The 22,654-nt window shown below is 41.6% G+C and overlaps 1 protein-coding gene across 1 annotated transcript in view; it reads right to left on the bottom strand.

The window, feature by feature from the left end:
- Positions 1 to 15,711: 15,711 nt before the first annotated feature.
- Positions 15,712 to 22,654, bottom strand: part of MEP1B (meprin A subunit beta) — a 29,506-nt gene continuing 22,563 nt past the window's right edge. Inside the window, exons 12-16 of the mRNA XM_069004988.1 lie at positions 21,382 to 21,849; positions 19,690 to 19,872; positions 18,998 to 19,253; positions 17,044 to 17,245; positions 15,712 to 16,082 (exon numbers count right to left, since the gene is read on the bottom strand). Of these exons, the coding sequence (XP_068861089.1) occupies positions 16,065 to 16,082; positions 17,044 to 17,245; positions 18,998 to 19,253; positions 19,690 to 19,872; positions 21,382 to 21,849 (1,127 nt within the window). The 3' untranslated portion in view covers positions 15,712 to 16,064. The remainder of the gene's footprint in view (positions 16,083 to 17,043; positions 17,246 to 18,997; positions 19,254 to 19,689; positions 19,873 to 21,381; positions 21,850 to 22,654) is intronic.

The following is a 22,654-nucleotide window of genomic DNA, read 5'->3' as shown; positions in this document are numbered from 1 at the left end:
CCCGAGCAAAGGGCACGTCAAGAAAATGGGAAGAGGAAACACCAGAATGTTTTTTGGGACTGCTTTCCCCATCTCCACTGATTTACATCTCAGGGGCTTTCAGAGACAGTAATGGTATTTTGTCTTCAAAAGTCACTGTCTTCACTAATGACTTTTGAAGCCTCATGCTAAAATGCAAACATTTACCTGTGGCTTATGTTGGATTTTGTTCAGAAGCACTAAGCAAAAATCTAGGTTATAGGAGCAGATGCATTCGAAGACCCCAGTGCCACCACTAAAACAGTGTCAGTATGTTGTGTTTGTAAACAGTGTGTGACTGCCTCTGGTACCTTTGTCCTTGGATGCCTTCCTGAGGTGTTACAACCTTCTGTTGGTGCTCGCAGAGCTTGACATTCATGCAATGATGTGTGGAGCACTTGGAATTAGGAGATGCTTGTTCCTGACTGGTCAGAAAATCCCTCCCAATTGACAAGGGCTGCAGTTTGCACCAACTCATTCATGGGGATCTAAAGGAAAAGTGCCCAAATACCAAGGAAAAAAGAAAAGCTTTGGACCCCAAATCTCAGCGTTTCTCAAGTTCTGGGTGAAACCAACTTTATTGCATGGTTTCCTGCATTTATTTCTAAGACAAAATTTGCCTTGAAATGAAATTGGATTTTTAGAAGCCAGAGGGGATTCCAGCCAAGAAACTAAGGTAATGTTCATCACCAAAAATTTGACCCAAGGCATTACTGAGCCTCTTAGGCCTGTGTTATATATCAGAAAAATTCTTCCCAGAGAGCTGTTCTCCAAAACAGCAACTGCTTATTGCTCTCCCTTTTGCCATAAGCCAAGATCATAAATGTATTTTTAATTGATGTAATGTAAGTCTTGGAGTTTTTTTTGATAAAAAAAAGAATTATAATTTCTTCAGTTAAGCTGAAATACTTATGAGATCATTTTAAATAGGTGTCTTCTAGAAAGCTTTGCTATTTCTTCATTTTTAGTACTTACCACACGCTATTTCAGACTGGAGCTGTCAGAGCATCAATAAAAAGTGGTTAAATGCAGGCTAGCTTCTGGTGAGCTCAGGTTTTTGCTGAAGCTGTGTTGTATTACTGAATGCAGATGTGTGTATACACCTGTGTGTCTGTCTATATATGCATGTAACTAACAAAATAATCATGAATAAAGGACTCATCTGCTGCTTACTATACAGCTTAAGTGCTCCTGAAGTACTGAAAACTCGACTTTTTCTGGCATGTGAGAACAAGCAAGTGAGCTTGCCTGACAGATAGGAAGCAAAGTCTGCTCATGAAGACAGACTGACAGTTCAAGTACAGGGAAGTGGAGAAAGGGTAATCCAGGATCCCTTTTAAGTTTGCTTAATAATAAGGTTCTCTTTTCTTCTGAGAAAATCAAAGATTACATTCACACAGGTAAAGGGCTTTTTAATTTAATTGTTTTAACTGAGTTTCTTTATGCAATTTTCCATTTGATTTAATTTAATTTGATGATAAATGCTGCTTAATCTGAAATTCTTTTTCGTTTTCGTTTTCATGTATGAAAACCAGAGATGAAAGATTAGCTTCTAGTGACCTGCATCAAAATATAATTTGGCTGGAAATGAAATGAATTTGGATTTAGCTGTATCTCTTGGATAGTTGTGCTGCAACAACAAATATTCATAAAGTTAAGCTGCCTCTGCTCAAGGAGTGGAAGACGTTGTTCAGCTGAGCTGTGAGAAGCTCCCGCGGTCTCTGCCCTGCCTGTATGTGTCTGACTGGGAGTCAGTGCCATCAGATCCTCAAAATGTAAAGGAATTTGGGATTTTTAAGTAAGATTACTGCAGCAGCTTTTCATGGTTTAATTATTTTATATTAGAGGCTGCTGAATGATGCGTTCGGTGAGCTGATTGCTTTTCAGAGAGCATTAAAAGATTTACTTGCTCCCCGTTTCAAACATTTGGAAGTTTTTGCGCTGGGACTGAAGGGAGCTGTGGAGCAAATCGTGTCTCTCCTCGGGTGCTGGCAGCTCGCTTCCTTGGTGGCTTGGACTGTGTGGAAGGAATTGTGACAAAATGTAATTATTTTGGATTTAAGCTTTGTTGTAACTTGGTCTGTGTTTTGTCTCTCAACTGTATAAAAGGCAATATGCACTGGTTGTTGGGTTTCCTTACTCAGTAAGCATTAATGGCAAGAATTAATGCAGCATTTCCCCCTGCTCTGCTGGTAGCACTGGTCTCACTGGGTGCCCACTGCCTGGTCTAGTCCCATGGCTGCAGTGAGGAGCTACTGTCCCTCAGTGCAGAGCGGGCATCTCCAGGCAGATGTCTCTTCAGATCCTGGTGTCCTTATGTACCTTGAGGCGTTGGCTGCAGCTCAGGTTGAAGCAGGCACTGGAACAAAAATACAAGCAACTTGTGAGCCATTGCATTCTCCTTCCCCCAACATACCATTGTGTAGCTGCCAGAGTTGCCATCCATCCTCCTCCTCCTCAGTGGGGAAATATCCAAATACCCTACGTCTCAAGAGCAAATGGTCTATTTACAATATTACAAATATCACTTGGAAGGTATTTCCAGAAAAATCTATTTCTTTTGGCCAGTGCACAGGAGGAATAAGCAGTCATAAAACTCTCCATGGATGGGCATGGCAGCAGCGGAGGTTGCCATCGGCACTGGCTTGAGAGGAACTTGGTGTCCCATGGCAGCACTGGCATTTACCAAACAGTTAAAAAATTCCTGTCAGCATGGCTTCCAGTACTTGGAAGGATCCCACTGTTTCAGAGCCAGGTTCTGGCCTGGCCTGTGCCAGCTGCTGCCAGCAGCTCCCTGTACCTGTCGGAGATGGCTGCCATGCCACCCCTGGAGCTGAGAGCAACCCTTTCCACCTAATGCCATCTCCTCTTCGACAAATTTCCTCCCATTACCTGGCCCTGGCTCCTCCCCAGTAACAACTGGGCACCCCCTGTGATGGGTCCTGAGATGCTCTTCCATGAGCCCTCTTTGTGGGGGCTGATGTTGGAACTTCATTGAATCCTCTTGCAGTGTGGATTTCACTTGCTGAGCCATAATAAAATGGATAAACCTAATAATTTCTTTGATTTTTTTTTTTGTATTGTGTAAACAATGGTCCAGTATTTATTTAAGAGTTAATCTCATGACATTTCTCTGCATCTGCAGGAAAATACCCAGAACAATAATGCTTCCTAATAATACCAAACTGATGAGCAAAGAAATAGCATTGACATTCTCAACTGATGATGTGGCAAAGATCAAGAAATTCTGCAAAACTCAAACCAAAGTAAGATATAAATTGCACTAATACTGGCTAATGGATAATGAGATTGCATTTAATGTTGGTAATGTGCAATGTAAGTGTTTGCTGTTTCTTAAGTAGGGTATCTTTGACCATTTAAGCAAGCCTTTAGCACCAAATGTTCATGGCCATGAGTATATTAAAAAAGCCATTTTGTGTATGCTACTGCAGGGTAATGAGAAAGTTCTCGACAATGAGGCATGCATTAAAGGAGACATCAATATCTTATTATTAGGTAAGAGCGTGCAGAGTTAATAGTGCATTGATAAGTTATTTTATTATCCCCCCTCCTCATCATGCCAGTGTAGTTCTGTTATGCAATATTAGCAAGAAAATAAAAGCCAACCCAGTACAAAGACTCATTTTGCCTTATACAAGAATGTTTGTTAGTGTCTTAGGATCAATTTATTTTATCCTTGGGCATATTTTTACAATTATTTCTGTTTTGTCCCACACTTCCCTATTTACGTGACATCTGTTCTATGTTTCTAACTAGTGCTGGCATCATGCGCAATCCCGTCTAATCCTGCGCTGCTCATTGGGGCGAGACACCCACTGATTCCACGAATGGGCTCCAGTTTATTGCTGAACTTGATGGAACTATTCTACTTCTGTCACTTGTAGTCACAGTTGTTCAGTTGTGACTTCGTTCCTAAATGCTTTGTTTTCAGTACCCATAATTAAGTTACATCAGCTGCAAACTCTAACCTGCTCCAGAACAGCTCCTGGCAGAGATGTCAGCTTCCTTACATAAATCAAGCTCTTTGTTTCTCTATGGACTTTCAATCAAATATTTGATAGCTTGCTTTTAAAAATAGATTAGACTAAAACAATAATCCTTGTTAAATCTTTTGAGTATGTCTTTTCTCCCCTCAAGAGGGCAACTTGAAACGCCTCCTCCACAGGGCCCTGCTGTGGCATTTTAACCATGTCAGTACAGGTGGGATCTGTTGCCCAATAACCCCTTGTCCAAAGCACTTGATCAGCACCAGCATTGCCTTGCTGGGTACCCAAAGGTGGCACACATGGAACCACAAAAGTTCAAAGCAGTTGTCTAATGGCACTCAATGACATGCTAATGGATCTGCCGTACTTTGCAATCCAAAGGACTGTCTATTAAAGCTTTAATAAACCCAGAAACTGGTCCTTTAATGAGATGCAAAGCTAGGTGGGACATAGACAAGCTTCCTTGAAATATGGAATGAGAACTTAAAAAAAAAAAAAAGAAAGACCTCTAATTAAAGGAAAGCATATTTTGAGCATTTCTATCTCATTTATTGAAACAGTAGAATTTCTGAAGCTGTCTTTAGTACCCACCTGTGTTGCACTATTGTCTAGAGGAGTGTTAGATATGCAGAAATACTGTAGTAATATAAACCTTTCCTTAAGAAAACAGATTTAGTTCTTCTACATATTTTTTTTAACAATCTTGACCTTAGAAATGCCATTTTGTGCTTCTTTTCCTTCCAGTTTGAGACTGAAAAGAAAACTGCAATCACAATTACACACCAATACTGTTGGTATAACCTTACAAGTAATTAAGCAGTTTAGAAGCTAATTGGTGTTGCAAGATTTCCAAGTTTGCAAGGAGTCAGGAGCATTCTAGAGGGGAAATGCTTAAAGAAAAGAGCAAATTAAAATTCTATAACCAGAACCCTTCAACTTTGGGAACTTTAAGGCTCAAGCACATCTCTTAATGCTCTGTCTTCTTCCCATTGCCTGGACCTGTGTTTTTGGAGATCCTGGTGAAGCATGGCAGGCTCCTGTAGCTAGAATAATGAAGAGTGTTGATTTGTTATGCTCACAGTTTCCTTCCATTAAGCTGAAGCAGAACATTGCGTCTCATGGCATTTATATGGAAGCTGTGGTTTTGAATAACGAATAAAACAAAGGGAGGAAAAATATGGAGTAAAGATGTTTCAAGGTATTTACAAGGTTTAAGTGAATGTTTTAAACTTTAAGTTTTGATCTTCATTACTTGAAAACAGGAAAAGCTTTGACACTTCTCAGCATACCTGGAACACTGTCAAAGGCATCTTCCTCTTTTCACAGTGAAGGAGCTTAGGAAACACTGAATAAAAAATACTTACTATGAAGATCAAGTGGTAGCACATAAAAGCTGGCTGTAAATGTCATTTAGCTGCCTGAAAAGCTGCATTTTTTGGCACCACAGCCCCATACTTCCTTGGATTTAGCAAGATCAGGGTTAGCATCCCCTGATCCATCATCAGGGACTCCTGGTACTCCTGGTGCCACCACCTTCATCCAGCTATTGAGGTCTGTCTGCTAACAGCTGTGGGATTTTGGGGGTGAAGGGAGAAGAACTGTCTTGTCAATGGTTGTGGCCATGGCAGAGCAGCGCTGTCAGAGGTCTTGGGTTTGCTCCCACCAAGTGGCGTTTCCCTGGTTGTGACTGCTGGACTAAACAACACCAGTGGGGCAGCAAAATATCAGACCAGCTAACAGGTGCTGGTGGGTTGCCTTTTCTCAATCTGATTCGACAGGAATTTATTCCATGCCCTTACTTAAGCCTCCAAATAGTACTGATTTAACTCTTTCCAATAAATGAGGAAACTGATTTCCCATTTCCCAGGAGTATTTGGGTAATTTACTGTAAAACTACTTTGTAAGTGCTTGAACGTTCATCTCATTCAAGTTCATTCCTGCCAGAGCTTGGAAGTACCACGATTCCAGTGTACTGGGACAATAAGCCCTACATCACAAGAAAATATTTAGTGACTATCCCTAACATCCAGTTCAGAGGCCTAGATCTGCATCCTGCAGTCCCTGGATCTGAAGGAGGTGACCAGGACGCTCCTCCTGCCCTTTCTTTTGCACATCCATGGAGAGGAGTCAGGGCTCTGGCTGCTTGGATCCACATTTCCCCTTTCATAAAAGTTTTTTTTTTTGTGTATTTGCATGGAGTTGCTGTGCTCTGAAGTCTGAGGTTTAATGACAAATAAGCCCTTCTACAGCTGGGAGAAGATCTTTAGCAAGGGTAATCCTGCTAATGTGTGGCTCCATCTGAGATGATCCAGACCTTAGGAGTGCACCTCTGTGTCTTACACAGTGACCTTTGAGAGAGATGTCCAAAAAATATTTTTACTTCACTAGTAGCTACCGACATTTCAAATGCTTTCAGCACCTCTTGTGACAAAAGACAAAGTGGTGGGGAAGGAGAGCTTCCTAAGGGAAATTGTGCACTCACAAATACTGCACCAGTTATTCAGTGTTGCAGTGCAGGTGACAGTGGCCACTGCAGCAGAGCATTGGAGGACAGGCCTCCAGAACACACAGATCTGATTCTCATCCCTTGGTTACAGCGAGTTCCCAGGTTCCTAGTGGCTCTTAGTTTACATGTTTTAAGTTAATTGGTTCAGGAGTTCTGCACCCAGTTTTATGTGTAAGTTCATGTCTATGTATTTCCCCTAGTTGCTTATGTATTACTTCTGGAAAGTTCTCTCTTCTTCGATGCTCCATTGGTCTACTCATATAATTCCCTCCCTTAAGTTATCCCTATTGGATAGTCCCCTGTTGTCCCCTCCTTCTCAGTTGATCCCCATTGGTGGTTTCCCCTTGTTCCACCCCTTATAAACCACTGCAGTCTGTCTCACTTTACTTAGTCTTTGTCCCTGGACCTTCCACTGGCAATAAATCAGCTGGAACCTACACAGAGACCCCTCTCTCGTCCTTTGCCTCTGCTGATGCTTTTACACCACCTTTGTTTGGGGCTTGCTCCTTGTGAAGGAGCCAGCTTTCCCTGCAAGCTGCAGCTGACAGCTTTCCCTGCAAGCTGCAGCCGACCCCTGCCTGCAGCAGCAGAAGCCAAGGCCGTCTGCAGCTGGACACTGTGCTGCCTCAGGCAGCCCCAACAGTGTCAATTCAGAACAATTTAATCATTCACGTGTATGCTGAATAAAATGGTAGCAAAGAAAGGTCAGGATTTCTCTACTTCCTATTAGGCTATTTAGTTTCTTCCATTGTTCTTAAATCAGTGTGCAAAAGGCTCCTGGAAGATGGCAAAGTGTTCTGCTTTCCCCTTTAAGAGGTGATCTTTGCATTGCAAAACATTCCCTAAACCACTTCCACCATCAGCAGGGGGTTGCCAGGAAGGCAGTTGACAGCAGCTGTAATTGCTGATTAAGAAACTGATGCTCAGCCTTGCATTTCCAAAGATATCAAACTTTCCATCTTCTGAGCTTTAAAACCCTGCTGTCGTGCAAGGGGCTGCACACTGTGCACCCATGTGAGCATCAGCCAGCACCCAATGCATCTGAGCTCCTGCACCCCAGCCCATGAGGGCTTGGGTAACAAAGCCTCAAAATGGTTTTGATGGCACCTAATAAGAAGTAGGAAAGTGTTTTATAGCTGAAGAATATCTGTGGAATGGAAAAGAAAAAAGTAATTTTAACCCAGCCTGTCCTAGTCCTCCAGATCATTGAGATGCTGTGGGAAATATGTGACAAAGCAAATACACGAGTGAGCCTGACCACAGCCAATCTGAGAGCAATCTGACACACCTGCAAAGTGGTTTGTGCAGTATGGGTGTAAATCAAGGCAACTGGAAGCTAACATAACTTGCTTTTAGGCAAACAAGTGGCACAACCGGATCTAGGCGCTCAGGTATGATTATGGAGTAAAGAAAAGCATTTTTATTACTTTCTTAGCATAAAGGGTGGAGTGGCTTGCTCATTTGAACCCCCAGGGGGAAAAAGAAGTAAATAAACCTCTATTTCCCCACATTTCACTTCAGAAATGTCTTAGAGGCTGCTGGGACTGCACTCAAAATGGATGCATTTGTGGCTATCTGTATTTCTCAGAAACTCAAATTTCTCCCAAAGCTCAGGATCCACTCCTGGGGGAAGGTGGTTGCTGCACAGTGATCTGCAGATCTTCCATGGACAGGCTGTGCCAGTGGGGAGGTTTGATGTTAATCAAGTTTCTTTGCAGTCACTCCCACCATGTGGCCTTGTGGGGACCTGGCCAGGGAAGCCAGTGTTGGGCAGAGGGCTTGGAAGGGCCAGCCCCACTTCCTGGCAAGGGGGATTGGGTGTGGGATGGTGAATTCCCTCCCAAGGGAGGAGAGCAAAATCTGGTCTTCAGTGCCTATGTGAAACAGAGATTTGGTCTCAACCAGTTCCTCCAGCAAATACTCCAAGGCAAAAACCACTTTTATTGTTGCTCCCAGCTGCAGCTTATGCAGGGATGATGTCCACAGGGACACAGCAGAGCTGGCACAAGAAGATACCACCATGGCTTTGTCCATGGAAGGGGTTATGTTTCTAAGTTTTTCCTCAGTCTTCCATCTCCCAGTATCTGTTTTGCGTGATCCTTGTGCCAGTGCAGGCTCTGCATCTCCCTGGCTGTCAATTTCCCAGACCTTCCCAAAGGAGAGAGCTGCCTGAAGAGGCCCCGTAGCCCTGGGGTCACGGCAGCTGGAGGTCTCGCTTGTAAGTGAGAGACATGGGCCTTGCTGTAAGCTGATGGAAATAGGTTTAAAAAGAACACATGTAGTGGCAATTGATCTTGCTGTGAGCTGGCAACCTGTGAAAAGCAGAGCAAACGGGTGGGCTTCTGAGTAGGAGGAATTTGACTGGGAGACACAGCCTGTGGACAGATTATCATGCAGTGGCCCATAGCAGGTATTCACTATCTCAATTTAAGTTTCTTTCTTTTCCTTACAGCTTTTTTTCCCCTTAAGAAAATTCACACTTGTTACCCCAGCAGCTTGTCTTTTCCCACTTCTCTCAGTCGCACCTGCTAAGACTTAAGCATGGTCATGTTTCTTTTGGTCAAGGCAACCCTTTAATTTTCTTTTTCTCTCCTTACCTCCAGTTTAACCTGACAAATCTTTTCTGGCTATGAAAGCATGACAGTAGCAGCCAGAATGAAACGTGACTCTTCTAAGGAGCAACAGAGACTCCTTCCACAGTTAATAAACAAATTTTGTTAAACAACTTAATAACTACCAAACTTAATAAACTAATAGCTGTCTGTCGGCGATTGAATCACGGACCCAGACTGGCAGGGAACCGGAATCGTTTATTCAAAGGAATTAACTGGTTTTATACACTTTCCTAAGGCACAGCATTTCCTTACATGGCGTGACCTATCCCGTGTTGCCACATCAGCAACACACTTCCTCAGTGTCCTTCTATGGGGTGATCACTCGCAGTTCACCCGTCTGTGAGATCCTGGCAGGCTCCTCACTGTAAGGGTCTGCCCTGTGACACCTCCTCCCGCCAGGGTCTGGTGGAGACAAGCCTCTGTGTGCTGCCATGTGCTCCTCTGTTCCACCATGTGCTCCTTTGTGCCGCCATGTGCTCCTTTGTGCCACCATGTGCTCCTTTGTGCCGCCATGTGCTCCTTTGTGCTGCCATGTGCTCCTTTGTGCCGCCATGTGCTCCTTTGTGCCACCATGTGCTCCTTTGTGCTGCCATGTGCTCCTTTGTGCCGCCATGTGCTCCTTTGTGCCACCATGTGCTCCTTTGTGCTGCCATGTGCTCCTTTGTGCCGCCATGTGCTCCTTTGTGCCACCATGTGCTCCTTTGTGCTGCCATGTGCTCCTTTGTGCCGCCATGTGCTCCTTTGTGCCACCATGTGCTCCTTTGTGCCACCATGTGCCTCTGCAGGCAGGGTTTGCAGCTCACAACGCAATTCTCTAATTCCCCGTAACAATTCCCACTTAACAAGTGAAACTGGAGTGGCAATGTTACTTTTATATAATTTATAATGTTCTGTTCTGAATGTTATGATTAAGTTTAGGAAAATTGGCTTACGTATTTAAATAAAAGTTAATTATCTTGTTATCTTTGCAGTTATTCATTGAAGTACTTGTTGATCCAGTTGATTCATTTACTATTGGATTTAATTGTTGTAACTTATCAAAGTTATTAGTTGATCTGTTCATTATGCTTATTGTTAATAAATTTATTATGGGGATTGTTGTACAAAATGGAGAATTGAGGAATGTTGCAGAGTATCTATGATGTAATTATAAGGGGAGGGTTTCAGACCTTATTTACCTAAAGGGAGAAATAAAAGACTGTCTGTGAACGTTCACTGGACCAGTAGGAAGACCCTAGACAATGGCCAGATGACAGCGAGCCAGTAAGAAGATCCTAGATCAGCGAGCCAGTCGCGACGCTCCAGTTGGGCGGGGAAAGGAGCGGCCAGGAGGCAGAGACTGGTGGTATAAAATGTATCACCCAAGGCTGTGAGGAGAGTCTCTGGTCTGATCTGTCTCAGATCAAGCTCCCAGCCGTGCACCTTTTGTCTTGTGTATGGCAGATCGTCTCTTATTGTCAGTTAAATTTGTTCTTGTTAATAAATCTGTCTTAAAAGCTCAATCGTGAGCCCGTTTTTAACGTGAACAAGCAAATACCATTTACATGAGTGAAAGCTGCCTCCAAAGCCAAATGATCATAATATGATGAGAAGTATGGGGGGGGGGGGAAGTTGAGATGAAGAGGGAGATGTGCTTCTGGCAAGTTTTGATCTGGTCTTTTGTAGCATAGACTTCATAGATCCAGATGGTGTTAAAACAAAAAATCAAGGGCAAGTGCACATACACAGAGCTCTAGCACAAGAAGGTGGGTGGTTCTAGTTACATATTAGTAACTGTGAAGTAGAAAGGCTATCATTAAGAAGTTAATCAAAATATTCCATCAAATTGTTTAGAGATAAGGTTCAAATCTGATAAAGGGCACACAGTTCTTTTTTCCCATGAGTATTGCATTGGAAGAGTGACCATGATTCTGTATTGTGGGATTAAGTGTTGCAGCCTTGGGAAACAATGAGGTTTGGTTTTGTTCCTTTAAGTTCCAGACATTCCAGTTAAGCTTCTTTGATGCTATTTTGTTTTCAAAGTAGGTGAAGTCAAAGGCATAGATCAATCATGGTCCTTTTCATCTCCAGTAGAAGTTTAGGAATTTGTGAGCAAAAGAACTCCAGTGTAAACATGTAAATTTGTCTGCAGCCTTTATGATACCAGTTAGAGTGTACCTGGTGTAAGTAGTAGTCAGTCTGAGTTGTTGTGGTCATTGTTTTTTCCCAGTTATTTCTGTTGATGCTCAGAAAAGGGAGAACACAAGGAAAGCAGCCACATGGAATCTGTCTGCTGCAAAAAAAATTATAATCTTCTTGCCTGAAACAAATCCTTAAATCTCAACTTTAGAGCTGTCTTTTGTAATAAATGAGAGTGTATGCCATTGAAAGAAGTGGGAAAATTACATCGCTGTATATTTCTTCATAATTTCATAACACAGAGCAAAATACAGATATTTTGCCAGTACTGCATCAAATACTACAAAAGTCTCTAAGCAATAACTCTAGATTTGAAAAACAGCACTGTTTCAGAAAAGGCAGTTTAATTGTTGGTTATCCTCTTGTCTTGAGACACAACTATCTGTACTACCAGCCCCAAAGATAGCTTGAAAATGCAGTCCAAGAAGAGTGGAGAATTAAGATCCTATTTATCAGAATCAAAGGTAGTTCAGCTGATGGCATCTGTGTCTTAGCAAAAGACCCTGACCTCTAATAGCAGTGGATAAGGAGACCAATGGGGGGAATAAAAAGGAACAAAGCTACTTCTCTGTTCTGAATTGCACCTAAAGAAAATGAAGTCATGACTCCTGCCCTGCACCCTGGGACCGTGTCTGCCTGGCGTGGGTGGCATGAGACGCCTGACACACGCAGCTGAAATTGGAGGGCTGGTGTCTAGGATCAGTCCCTTTCTTGCATTTAGACAATGCTGTGCCAGCCAGACTGAGACATTATAACTCAGTAATTTGCTAGTTGTGCAGAAGCTAAACGGAGCAGAGCTGATCTGTGTGATGCAAATAGCAGTGAGTTGGTTTGCATGTATCAGGAATAGGAGGCTGTGTATCCTGTTTAGCACCGATAGTAGGTGGCATGACTAAAAGATTTTCTGCAGTGCTGAGATTCTTGAAGACCAAGAAGTATCTAGAATGATGACCCATCTTTTTTCTTTCTTTCTTTCTTTATTATTCCACACTTGAGACACTGACTTGAATATTGGAGTAAGTTTATTTTTAAGCCCATGCTGTGACTCCTGATAGACTCAACAGTGGGGAATGAGTCATGCACACAGTTCTGGATACAATGTGCACATACTCTGCTGGGTCCAGCTGTACAGCAAGTCTGGAGACTGGCAGAGAAGGAAACACTTACTTAGGTCCAGGTCTTTGCTAGAGATGCAGAGATCTGCTCTTGAATGAGGAACAGGAGCAGGGCAGGTGACCCACAGAGTCAATGTCCATAGCCCAAGCCCTTGTCCTGCATATCGTGTGAAGCTAGTAATAAAGTTTACACACTAGTCCTGGAGTGTAGAGAGTGGAATGTGCCTGAGCAGGCAGGTGGGCAGACTAAATCCTTGGTGTAAATCATAACCTGAGTCACTATGGTGTGAGAGGGACAGGAAAGATAATTAGATTTTTGCAGATTTAACACTGGTGGGGTTTAATATCACATTAGTATCTCAGTGATTTTACAGAGGGATCTTTACAGTAAAGATTTTTAGTAACACTTTCTGTGAATAAACCTGCTCCAGGAAAGTAAAGTAAACACCCAGGCTGCAAGCCCATGTATAGCTCTCTGACCAACCAACACAGTATCTAACCTGGAACAAGTATCCACATTATCTGTAAATGTGTTAAATGTGCATCTCCAAAATTAAGATCATTAAGTCATTTGTGCTACAGCTTTTTAAGAAAAATGTATTTGTTCAGGAACTTGAGCTAGCAGCATAACTTTTGTGATAAACAATAAAGTGTAATATTGAATCTCATTCTGCATTTCCTGAGTAATTTTTCTGCATTGTAAAACTGAAAAAAAGATAGTTCTCTTGAGTATTTTTAGGTCAGTTGAAGACATTAAAAAAACCTCTCTTTTGGCTCTATGGAAGTGAGTTTTTCACACTCACTGGGAGATTCAGTTTTAAATCATGCTCTTCCTTCCTATTTGAAATGAATAACCAGCAGCTTAAGGCTTTTTCCCATGAAAGTTTAACATTTCAGGATATACCCTATGGAATTTGTGTCTACCACAATGTATTGAAATTATATTGTAATACTGCTCTGTGTATTAAGCTCTCTTCTGATGAAAGTACAGGTAAGTATCTCATGTAATCTGGATTTCAAAAATATAAATGATCTCTACAATCACAAATCTGGTACTTCACATTTGAAATTATAAAATGCTCACAGTTTATAATGTTCAGGATTGTAGCCAGGGTTGAAATTGTGAACAGTCTCATTTGTGTCTTCTTAACTCCATGTAAATCTATGTGCATATCTTAATTGAGGGCGCATTTGGAGGATTATTTGCATGAAAACTGCTGATGAAGACGTGTGGAAATAGGAAAGTTATTTTAAGACAGCTATAGTAGGGTATTTTCCTATCCAGGATGTTTGTTAGCTCTGACAAATCTTTGTTAATTTTGTCTGGCTGTTTTCATGAATCTTTGGATTCCAACAAAAGCTAATAAATCCAGCTATGAATGCTTTAAATACAACTACATTTCAGAGAATATGAATCAGAGAAGGACTACATATATAGCATCGATACAGAAGAATACACATTTGTTGCTTTGTGCTGTGCAGTAGCATTCAGAGGAAGACTTGCTCCCTCATCAAATTTCCATACATTTGAACTGCTCTTGCCCAGAATTAGGGTAAATTGCACGACAAATGTTAAGATCATCAACACCCATCCCAGGCAATCAAAGTAGCTGCTGACCTTTAAATGTGAACACGTTCACATACCAGTCTACCAACCATCTGGTGTGACCTGACATTTCCATTACTGGCACTCCTGTCTCTCACAGCCCCCCTCCAGAACACTGCAAATTTCTGCCTGTGGTGGCTGCCATCTCCCTCTGCAAAGTGTCCTCAGGGAGGGATGTTTTGCTTACTCTGGCCCTTTTATTTCCATGCTTACTTTTTTCTCTAAATCCTACTGAATCGTAGCTCTGTTTGTCAGAGGTGTTAAGGGAGCCACTAAATCTCCCAGACCCAGGATCTGCCTCCCCAGCCAATATACCCAGCCCAGGAACGGTCCCAGGTGATCTCTACGTCCCAGTCCTAAGGATTTGGTTGCTGCTTCTCTTCCAGCTCACAGATCTGGCTGGCAGCAAGGTTGTGTCTGAGACACACTGAGACACACACACAGGGGTCCCTGAAGTGGCTGCCTGGACAGGCTGCTGCACACACACACAGAGCAGCCTGGACAGCACAACCCCTCTGTAATGCTACCCAAATTCTCAGAAGGGCACACAGCCCTGTCCTCTTCCTCTCCTCCAGGAAATCAGAATGCAGGTTCTCTGGTGAAAAATGTATGCCCTCATTCTCCACATCCAGAAACACTCAAACATGCACAGTCCCCTTGAATGTTAGCATGGCCTCTAAACCTGTTTGATATCTGTGCCTGGGGATTCTGGCAATGGTATACAAGTCACCTTCTGCTTGCCAGATAGGGCAGTGTGATGTTTGAGTCCTCCAGATGTGGAAATGTTTCCTCCAACTCGTCAGCTAGTCCAGCTTGAAGTCTGCTAGTGAATTATGCACGCACACGCACGCACACAGGATTAAATTCACTGCAGAAATATTAACACATACAGATCTCTCCAGCTGCCAGCACTTAGACCTCTTACACACCCACACACAACCTGATCCCTCCAGCTGCTGCTGGCACCTGGACCTTTCAAGACTCATACAAAACATACACACCAGTCCTTCCAGTTGCTGGGGGGACCTACAGGCCCTATGGCCCACAGTCCCCCCAGTTCCTGGCACACAGACCCTTCCATGCAAGTCCTTCCATGTGCTACTACCTAGACCCATGAGCCCTAAGGTGTGTGATCTCCTCTGGTCGTTGGCACACAGATCTCTTTTGCAGGTGGGTCTCTCCAGTTACTGGCCCCATATCCCCCCACTTTTCTTTGGATCTTTTAATCCTTCCCCTAAACCCCCCATAGTCATTTTTATGTAAATCCACAACCCTTTTCTGATAGCCCATATCTCAAGCAGCCTCAGCTTTTCCACAACACTCATGTTAATCATATTTTCCCCTTCCTATCAGTTAATAATTGTTCAGGTTGACATTCTTGAGGGTTCTGCCTGAGTAGTTCTTCTAATGGACCATCAATCAGTGGCTGAAGCATTCTGGATCCTCATTATTATCTCTGTTGTGACTTCCTCATTAATGTTTGTGTGTCTGTGAGGTTCATTTATCACTTTCCTCATCACTTGTTGTTTCTTTTATAGTGAGTAGATCACAACCAAGTAACTTAATGAACCAGAAGCTCCCACACTCCACAAACTCTCACACTACTGACTGACAGCTGCAGCAGGACTGAGAACTGCTGGGTACCCTGTGAATACAGGGTCCAGCTTCCCTTTATTATAGACAATTGTATAATGATAATACAGCAAACTTAGACTTTCCTGTCTTGACTGAAATTCAGGATGCAGTTTTCATGTTTTCTTCATGTTCAGGGAGACTTGAAGGACAGGGCAGCCATGTCACACAATATGTGACATTTTTCTCCATTGCATGATGATGCACAGCACTGTCAGACACTCCACTGACTTCAGCACAGTATTTTATCCAGATGATGAATTATTTTCCAGACTTTATAAACTTTTATCATGATGGTTGAGATAAAAGGAACAAAAAGGGTCATGACGTAGTTGTGGTTTTGCAGTGATGTTCATCTTGTGTCTTTGATGCTTGTTTGCATTATCTTCAGAAAGATGTTTTAGTCTAAGTGGGGAAAAAAAACAACCCACATCTTAAAAGTGTGTAGGGAAGGGAAATATGTGTATAATGTAGGAGCATTACTTGCAAAGAAACCGAAACTATTTATTGGAAGGTCATAAAGTAGCAGTGTCAAGTATCTGACACTGCACAGAGGTACTGCAACTCAGTAGGGTATCACACAAAGAGTATTAGTACAAAATTTAAAATGGCACGCTGCTTTCTGGAAGGACATTCCTCTTCAGTTTGTTAACAAAATTTCTCCTGTGCCCTGTGAGTCCCTCTAAACTATGTCACTCTTGCTATTTCCAAGACAAGCCTCTATTTAATGTAAGAGTCCATGTGTCTCAGACTGTAGGAAAATTCCTATGAAAACATGCCCAAATGCTGCTTCTATCCCATACATGGCATTTCTGATCCTGTCATCTAGAGAGTTTTAACTTGCTGTCTTCTTTTACCTTTCCCTAAGTCATGATTTCCATGGCTGCTTCATGCCTTGCATTAAAAAATGGCCTTTGAATGTGGAAAATTACTTTTAGATTTGCTTTTTGTTTTGACATTCTGGGATGCATTTTTTAGCACCATATCCGTGTATTTGAAGGGGAGATCTTTAGTAGAAGAGGCAGTAATAGATAAAGTACAAGTTTACTGAGCAGAAAATATGGTTTAATTACAGATTGAAAATGAACCCCTTTGTTCACACTATCCCACTCAATGTAGGCTGTCATTGGGGCAGAGTGGATGAGGGGTAGAGGAAGAGAACAGGTTTTTAATTAAGTGGGGTTTCGGTGTTTGATAAATTAGTGGCACTTAATGGAGCTCTTTAATTTCCAATCTTGAGTCTTTAGGCTTCAAAAAGGTGACATCTTCCCATTTACTTCTTACTGAATTTGATTGTTTACCTTTTAGTGAATATAGATATGTGTGCGTGTGTGTGTATATTTGTTGAAAGAGGCAAAATACTTACTTCTTCTAAAGTCAGGCTGTCCTTATTCTCCCTTCCTTGCTTGTATTTCTTTTTAAGGCACACTGCAGTTGTGATGGTGACAATAAGCATTACAACAAACACAGTTATGGTTGAAGAAACAGCTATTACAGTATTTTCTTGAGTTGAGCCTTTCCTTTCACACTTTTCTCCCATGTACCACCAGTTGTCACCTGCTGGACATCTAGAAAACAAAAGAACAAACGTGCTATCACCTGCAGAGTGAAGGTGTGAAAAGGTCTACTTCAGAAAAATGGCATCTCTGATGCATTTTCTATATCCCAAAGCATACTGAAGTTACCTTAAAATGGTCTTCTATTTTTAAAGTTGCTTTGAGTGGCCCACTGTCCTTACACACCTAAATGTGTTTCTTTCATCTTCCTGCTCTTTCACAGGTTGTGCCTTCAGAGAGAGCCTTTGCCAGAAAATTTAAATGCCTTCCTGATCCTCTGGACTGCTTAATGCTTGGTTGCAGCTGATTATGGAGCTTCTTTTTTTTTTTTTTTTTTTAATTTTCAGATTTAAAGAACCTGTAAGAGCTGCCTCTGCCTTCCCCCAACAAGCAGGTAGGAAAAGAAATTAACAGCCCAGCAGTCATCCAGTTTTAGGACTGAAAACAACCTCCAGGCTTTGATTCCATCACCTTACCCAGCACCACAATCGGCTCCAAAAGATTTTACAGTGAGCACAGGAGGGTCCTATGGTCTAACAGAAAAAGAAACATACCCATGCAGAACTGCTGAGTGCACACCTACCCCCATCTTTCTAACCTTGGTTATTCCTTATGTACTGATTGTCTAGCTCCTGTCTAAGCCATTTATTCAGGACTACCTCAGCCCTGAAAACAAGTCTGTTTGCAGTGTGCTGCACAGATACTGCCTGCTGGGGGGACTCCAGGTGGTTCAGCTTGAACAGATGTATCACATTCCCACCCATTTCGCATCAGAAAATCGGGGTGGAAACTGACTGCTGGTCACACATTTCTACAGGACAGAAAGCAGGTCACAAAGGCACTAAAGCTTCAAAGAGTCCAGAGATGTCAGAAAATAAATGTTCTCTTTCTGTAATTTTGAAATTAGGCATAATATTCAGCATGTTTTTTACTTTTGTCTTCTTGGAGCCAACTCTTGACATTTACTCATATTTGTGACCTGCTTCTGATGAGTTGCACGAGAATTATTTTTTAAAAGGTTTCTAAATAGGGAGATATAACACTTAATGAGTCATCCTGACTCTTGTGGCTCTTGGCCTTTATGTTTTCCTCACAGCACTCCCCCAGTCTACCTGCCCTGGCACAGCATCATAAGGTTACTACCCTTCAGCCTCAAAGCTTATTTGAAAGCCGGAACAATGCTAATCAGGAAGGTGGATTACGTAAATGTATGCACAGAGAATTAAATAAAAGTTGATATTAATCTTCTTTCAGGGCAGACAATCTTTTATTCCTCAGCTTTCACTGCTGGTTTCAAAGGTGAGCGACTACACTTTGGTAATTCATGGTCATAATTTGCACTGTACAATATTTCTGAATCAAATTTTAAAATAATGTCTATGCTGCTTCCTACATAACAAGTATTAAAAATCTTCTCTACTGATATAAATGCTCTTTTCTTTCAATTACATTTATCCAACTCTTCTACATTTTGCTATTGGGAATTCTAAGGACTTGGAGTAATACATTACTGAAAATAATAAACACATTTAAAATATAATTTACAGGGAAGTCAAGCAGAGTACTTCAAAATGATCAAATGCTGGGGTTAGGAGCTTTGTTGCCCAAATTGGCCATAAGTTCAGTCTCATAGGAGCAGTTGTAAGTACTTGCCTTAATCAGATACAGTCTGTCTTTTCTTTCATTAGGAGCAAAGATTTATTTTTTTAGAAACTCTCATTACTCATCCTAAAATTGCATTTGAGAGTGAATAGAGGCAGTTACCTGCACACCGGTGCTCTGTTTACCATAACACAGACACCATCATTTTCACAGGGGTTGTCTGGGCAGAAAGCCGGAACCTCTGGATCTTCGGGCCGGGTGACGCTGCTGGTGGTGGATGCAGTGGTGGTGCTCTCAGTGTCAGTGGGGGGCTTGTTGGTGGCACTAGGGCCAGGGCCAGGTTTGGTGGTGCTGGCACTTGTAGTCGTAACAACAGTGGGTGGAACACTCGGCTCAGTTGACAGGAGATGCGAGATATCTGCACGGTGAACCCACAAGAAATCACGTCTTTGCTCCACGTTATTTTTCTTCTTATTCTAATGATAATTTCTGATAATAAAGAGCAATGAGCCTGTCCACAGGTATAATGGATAAACAGTCTTTTTTACCTTTCAGGAGCATGATGTACTTTGGAAATGTCTTCTAGATTTTTTTTCAGAAACAGATAGTTTTATTCAAATTATTCAAAATAATTTGCATTGTTTTATACACCTTTGCATGAGATAACGGAATTATACTGTGCATTTACCTGTTCATAAATTTATTCAAACATATGATTTTACTTTAGATATAGGCATAATTCAAATACTGCTCATGTGCAAAGTACATCATGTGTATTTATATCTGCAGCCCTAGTGACTTAGTATCTGACACTGTTTACTGCATTGTAAAGAGTATCAGCTATGTTTACATACCTTCCATTGTTAAAAGAATATAAACACCATCTTCTTTAATAAAGTTGCGGCTTCTAAGTCTCTCATGAGTTAAAAATGCACTTGTTCCAACTCCTGGACCTCTCATGTATTTAGTTCCATTGGGAAAAGTTGCTTCGGATCCCACTTTATCTGGCCTATCCCAAGTATAATTTGATGAGGATTCTGGAGGAAAAAAAAAAAAAAGAATGTGGATGTGAGACCACTCTGGATTTGTCTCTCAGCAGAAACCTCAATTGCCTGAGATTCCCCACTGATGAGAGGCACAAGACAATGGAGATCTTCAATTATGTAGTTTAGCCTGAGGTACTGAGAAAATAACCTGCTGGAGGTGGGGTTATTGGAGAGCTAGTTGAAAATCTGTTGCATTTTCTTTTTAGCTCTTTAAAGTGTAGTGGTCAAGAAGATAAGTAGCACATGAATCATCTGTAACAGGAGTTAATGCAGTGCTTCTCAAAAGAGAGCATCTCCTGCAGTAGATGTGGGGCACAGGGTATTGGAACAACCTGAATGATCACGGATCACTGATGCCTGCTCCTCACACCCTGTTGTAAATCTCAAAGCTGAGCCTGATTGTCCATGAAAGAATCTGACAGAGAGAGAAAACTGCCAGTTCCAACACCTCTCTGGTTAGAGTGTGTGTTACAAGGCTTCCCTTGGGAATCTGAGACTATTTGCAATACATGAATAAACAAGGAAGAAGGAGCAGAGGGCAAACAGACTGCATGTCCACAGGGACAGGGAAGGAAAAGGGCTAAGCACTGTAGCTGTAACAGCAGAAAGCACAGGGAAAATGTGCTTTTCCAAACATCTATGGAGGACATGGTGTGGCATGTCTTTCATTTACAGAAAGGACATTAAGTCTTTCTACATTACCCACTTTGTTTTCATATAGAGCCAGTGTCATAGAAAAAGGAATGTAAAACATACTGTTTTTAAAATAATAATGTGAATTGGACATTTTGTGCCTTCTTTCCTTCCTTTCTAGTCTGAAACTCCAGAAAACTAATTCAGTAGCAGAGGTGGTTTCTTTTGGCAAAATGAAGAAATCCATTGTGGCTTAAATCCAAAATGTATCCGGTGATGAATGTGGGTGTTTTCTTTAATATCTCTCTCTGTAGAGATTCCTACAATTTCTCAGAGTTACTTTTTACCTCAGCTGCCACCTTTCCAAGTTATTGTGGACAACAGCCCTTATCTTCTCACACCTTGAACAAGTACAGATTTTATAATATGAATCAGTACTTTGTCCATCTGGAGGCTTGTGCTGACATCATTGTACCTTTGACAAGGAGGGCAGAGATTTGTTTGATAGCTGCACTTTTATCTGGTATGAACTGCTTGTCTTGTTAATTCAGTATTTTTCTTTTCATGCCTTCCAGAAAACTTTCATTCTCATCAAAACAGAAATAAATGTATCCTCACAGAGCATATGAGAGAAACTTTAGGAATAGATCATCCACCTGCTTCTTATACAAATGCAACTTTGAAATCCAGAGTCCCAACTAAACTTGCTTGTATGTTTAATTTTTTTCTTGTCTGTGGATCAATATTATTGTTGCCGCAAACATAATGAAACATTCCAGAAGTTAAAAAAAATGCACTAATTTACATGAAGAGGAGATGTGACCCCTTGTCTTTTGGTTGTGTTCTACATGTTTGATTTTGACTGACCTGATAATTGCAGAGGGTCTGTTGTTACACTTCTTTGGTTTGACATCCGTTGACGAATATCAGGATGCTGGTCAAGCAGGATCATGGTACCTTGTTGCCACGGACAGGGCCATTGCAAATGATCATCGTTTGCTCCAGAAATCAAGGATAAGTATATTCCTAAATTAAATGGGTTACCAGTGGTACCATTTACATACAAGCTGACTTGAAAAGCATATCCTTTACTAGAGTAAAAAGGTGGACTGTATATTATCCCATCTCTCCCTGCTGGACTCGTGTTGAGGAGATGTGTGAAATTTCTGATATGCCAGACATGGTGGGGACACTGAGTTTCTGACAAGTTGATGTCATCAATAGAGAGGCCGCCATTTGATAAGCCATTTCCTCTCACGCCTTGAAACACAACCCTGAATTTACTTGTGACATTCAAAGAAACATGATGGAGCTGCCAGTAAGTCTCAGGTGAACCTGTAAAACAAGGGTAGAGATTTCTGAATCAGCAGTACAGTCAAACACTGCACAGGACTGTGTACCCTATACCAACACTCCATAAGAATTTTTCAGTTCCCCTGGCACTGATGTGATGGAATATTTCTTCTGTAGATGTTACTTTTTCAGTGAAAGATCATATTTGCTCAATACAATATTTTAACAGAATTAATGTGCATAATAGCGCTTGTTGATGGGTTTTAAAACAGCTTTTTCTTTTACATTTTTAAATAAAATGTCATTAAATTAATCCAAACGTTGTGATAATAAAATGTACAAAAATAGTTTCACCTGTATTATTGAAAAGAAAAAAATTCAGAACTAATTATATTCAAAGAACAGCAACATGCCTCAACAAAAAATACTCCAGAGGATTCTGGGAACCTAGAACTACAAGACTGGTTCATTCATTTGTTTTTGTATTTCTAAATGGCTTGTTGGAAGCTTGCCTATGTAGAACCACTATTCACCCATCAAATGATTAATGGCACTAAGGTCAAATTAAAGCCAGTCATTTGCAAAACCTACTTCATGCAATAAAGCCTCACTGCAAGTTTGGTTCTGCATCCAAAAGTGCCTGCACTGGCAAATTCCATGTAACTTCAAGAGCAGTGTACACAAAAGCAAAGACCTCTGCACAGGGGCCTTGTGAGGTCAATGAAAGTAGAACACCCTTTTTTAAAAGTATGTGCAGCAAAACTTTTTCTTCTGCTTTCTGGGTCTTGTTTATCTGCACAGAAGACCAGCTGCATTTATTGAACAAGCAGTGCCAATCCCAGGAGCA

This window comes from Aphelocoma coerulescens, chromosome 2 (assembly GCF_041296385.1).
Source record: "Aphelocoma coerulescens isolate FSJ_1873_10779 chromosome 2, UR_Acoe_1.0, whole genome shotgun sequence".
NCBI classification, from domain to species: Eukaryota; Metazoa; Chordata; class Aves; order Passeriformes; family Corvidae; genus Aphelocoma; species Aphelocoma coerulescens.
This window is presented reverse-complemented; position numbering and strand designations above follow the sequence as displayed.